Genomic DNA, 3297 nt, shown 5'->3' on the forward strand with positions numbered 1-3297 from the left:
ACTCTTTCCTGCCTATGCAGGGAGTCGGACTCGATGATCTATTGAGGTCCCTTCCGACCCTAACATCTATGAATCTATGAATCTATGAAAGATCCAACTATATATTTTCATTGTAGATGGCTTATTTCAGATAAGTAAGAACAAAGTCTTCAGGAAAGCAAACAAGTAATTCTCTCAGGAGTATCTGCATCAGAAGTAAAACACACAATAATACTTTCCTCACCGTAGCTATGGGCAAAGGGCTCTTGTACAAATAGGTTCCATATATGGCAAAAAAGAACACAGCACAACTCTTTTAGCAGTATGACCGCCCTCACCACATTTCATGATAGTTATAGTTTAACAGCTTCTGAATTAAATAGTGAGAAGACAACATGGAAATATACTTCTTAATGCAACTGAGTAGACCTGCACCAAGAATTTTACATTGAATGAGCATCCAAGGGTGTTGCTTCTTATTATGGGGGCAAGGTTGCTTGTAATCAATGTGTACATATTGTGGAGGTTCTCTGGCAGCCCACATTGCTATTGTCTTGTGGCAAGTATGGAGATGGATGCTCATTGGTCACTTGAAAGCTTTTGCTTACAAGAGAAGGAACTCAAAATTGAAGATTTCCAAGTGGGGTAGTGGGAGGATATCAGTCAGTAGCAAGCCCAGGTAAGACTGCGCATTGGAGCTGGCCTTGTGGGGACATTTATACATCAGCAGCTTGTGGTTGGAATTCAAGGGGAGAGGGGTATCTAGTTTTTATCTACAATGAGATTTGATGTACACAGCAACAAACAGAATTAGAGTACACTACATCTTTAACGTGTTTGGTGACATACAGCAGGGCTGTCCAACTTCTAAGTGGCTGGGGCTGAATGCCTGCCCAGCTGCACCAGTGGGGGTTGCATGCCTGCCAGCTGCTCCAGGACAAGCCACAAACCCCTGGGCTGCACATTGCAGATTACTCGCTCCCACCACTGCACTGCCCCTGTGCCCCAATGAACTGTGCACCCCTCCATTGCTGCCCCGTGCACCCTGCCAGAACTGCATCATATGCCCTGCATTGCTGTCCCATGCATCCACGTGGTCCCAGGACACCCTCAGCTCCCACACTGCACGTGGCCCCTCATAGGAGAAAGAGGGTGCCCAGAGACTCTGGCTGCTGTTGTAGTGGAAGCAATGGTGAGGAGGAGCAACTGGGCAGAGCCCGGGAACCTCAACTTTATCCCTTGTGTGCCATATGCAACTTTACTCCTCATGGACCATCCATGGGACAGCTCTGATATATACAGCATCCTCCGAGCCAGGGACAAGTGTTTTGCTGGTATTTGCAATACAGGGATTACAAAACATTCTTTCACATTCTGTAGCCCTCAAAATCAGCACCCTGCTGCGTGAGGCAGCAGCACAAAAGCCTTTATTATTTTAGTAAATGGTTTCATTCTGCAAATTGCTTACCACACACCCAGACACAGACATGAGGAGTTACAGTTACAGCACTCATTCAACACTGAAGGTCTTTCTCCCGTTGCATTGTTTGGTACAATTTGCATTCAGTTACTTTGTCTGCTGGAGGTCTCTTCAGAGGTGAAGGCTTTCTGATTTTCTCATTCTGGTTCTCATTCACTGTGTTAAGAAAGTTCTGAAGAATCATTTTCTCTGTTATAATCAAAATAATAAAGGAGTTTGTTTGAATTACAAATTGTCAAATGAATAAAAGATGTTTGAAGAATTTCATTTATGAACTTTTGACTGCGGTTATAGAAGTCCCAGCACTTTTAACATAAAGTTATCTTTAAGAACACAATATTCTCTCCTACATGTTCTTGTATGGGGAAGTAGGGGGAAAAAAAATCTCAATTTCCTAATAATTCCTCCAGCAGAGAGAGAGAGGGCTGGGGCTCAAGATCCACCTACACTAAAGGAAAGAACGAGACTGTTTTTCTGCTTTTCCAACAGCTATGAAAAGGGCTGTGTCCACATAGGTTCAGACCTTATGGATTAAAATAGACCTTCGTACAATATCCTACCTTGCTCTGGAGCATTTTCAACATACTTATTAACTTGTTCTGGGTCCAGCGAATTTAAAATTGAAATAATACTGAAATAATCTTTCCCAAAATCACTTTGGTATGTGGCCAGCTGCTTAGTGTTTTCATGCTTCTGGGTGTGAGCAAATGTCACTGTAGGAACTGGGAAGATAAGGAAGACAGAAACATGGAAGTGAAAGCAATACTTTGTGAAACCAAGTCTAACTAGTCCTGAACTGAAGTCTTGTTCTGTGGTTTGCACATTAATTTAGGCTTCTTTCCTGAACTAGAATAGGTCCTTCCATATGGGTCATTTTTCAGGATCTGGACTCTTTAATAATCTGTCTTAGTTCTATAGGGAAGGAGATGACTTATCTGTATTGTAAGGCCCCATGAATATCAATGGACACACACACACACACACACACACACACACACACACACACACACAGAGTAATTATGATACTTAGCATCCCATACCCATTTAAAATCCAGTCAATATCTATTTCCAGGTGCCAATATTTTGAATTTTCTCTTGGTTAGGTTTCAGGCCAGACCATGGAACTGACTCCTCTGCACTATTTGATAATACTGATCCAAAAATATTCCTGTCAGCTCCTTCAAGCTGCAGCAGGAAACAGAACTGTCTGGTCTATGCATTCTCCAATGAAGCCCACAGAATCATTATGGGTATTTTTTTCTCTGACTCCAGAGTCCTCTTGGAGAAGCTTGAGAAGTCACCTGAGACTCTCTTTAAGTGGTACAAGATAAAAAAGCCAATGGCTGAGTTGCCCAGAGCATCAGCAGTCCACACAAGGCATCTGTGGCAAAAAGGATAGTCTTAGGTCTAGCATGCTGAACTGGGACTCAAATGTCATCTGCTGGCTCCATTACAAACCTCCAGTGTGACCTTGTTCAAATTACATAATCTCCCCTGTCTCTGTTTTCCCCATCTGTAAATGGGGTTGGAGGGATGAAATTTCCCTATCTCAACAGGGGTCTTACAAGGATAAAATTCATCAGTGGATGTGAGGTGATCAGATACAGAGATGAAGACCTAGGTGGACAATCAGCTTTATCTCCTAGCCTTGCTGAACATTCAGCACCTGGATGAAGATCAGTAATTCTGAACATATCCCTGGTAGATCAAGGATAGCCTGACTGTGGCCCCCTCTCCCAGCAGACTTTCCAAGAAGCCCAAGTTCTTCCAACCTAAAATACAAATGCATGTCTAATTTTGATTTGCAACTTCGGTAAAGCTCCTATTACCATCAGCAG

At 42.9% G+C, this 3297-nt stretch overlaps 1 protein-coding gene across 1 annotated transcript in view; it reads right to left on the reverse strand.

Moving 5' to 3' along the window:
• Nucleotides 1-1493: 1493 nt before the first annotated feature.
• Nucleotides 1494-3297, reverse strand: part of TEX26 (testis expressed 26) — an 8833-nt gene continuing 7029 nt past the window's right edge. The window contains exons 6-7 of the mRNA XM_025213629.1: nucleotides 2020-2181; nucleotides 1494-1648 (exon numbers count right to left, since the gene is read on the reverse strand). Of these exons, the coding sequence (XP_025069414.1) occupies nucleotides 1494-1648; nucleotides 2020-2181 (317 nt within the window). The remainder of the gene's footprint in view (nucleotides 1649-2019; nucleotides 2182-3297) is intronic.

The sequence above is a fragment of the Alligator sinensis genome, unplaced genomic scaffold (assembly GCF_000455745.1).
Source record: "Alligator sinensis unplaced genomic scaffold, ASM45574v1 scaffold406_2, whole genome shotgun sequence".
Taxonomy (NCBI): Eukaryota; Metazoa; Chordata; order Crocodylia; family Alligatoridae; genus Alligator; species Alligator sinensis.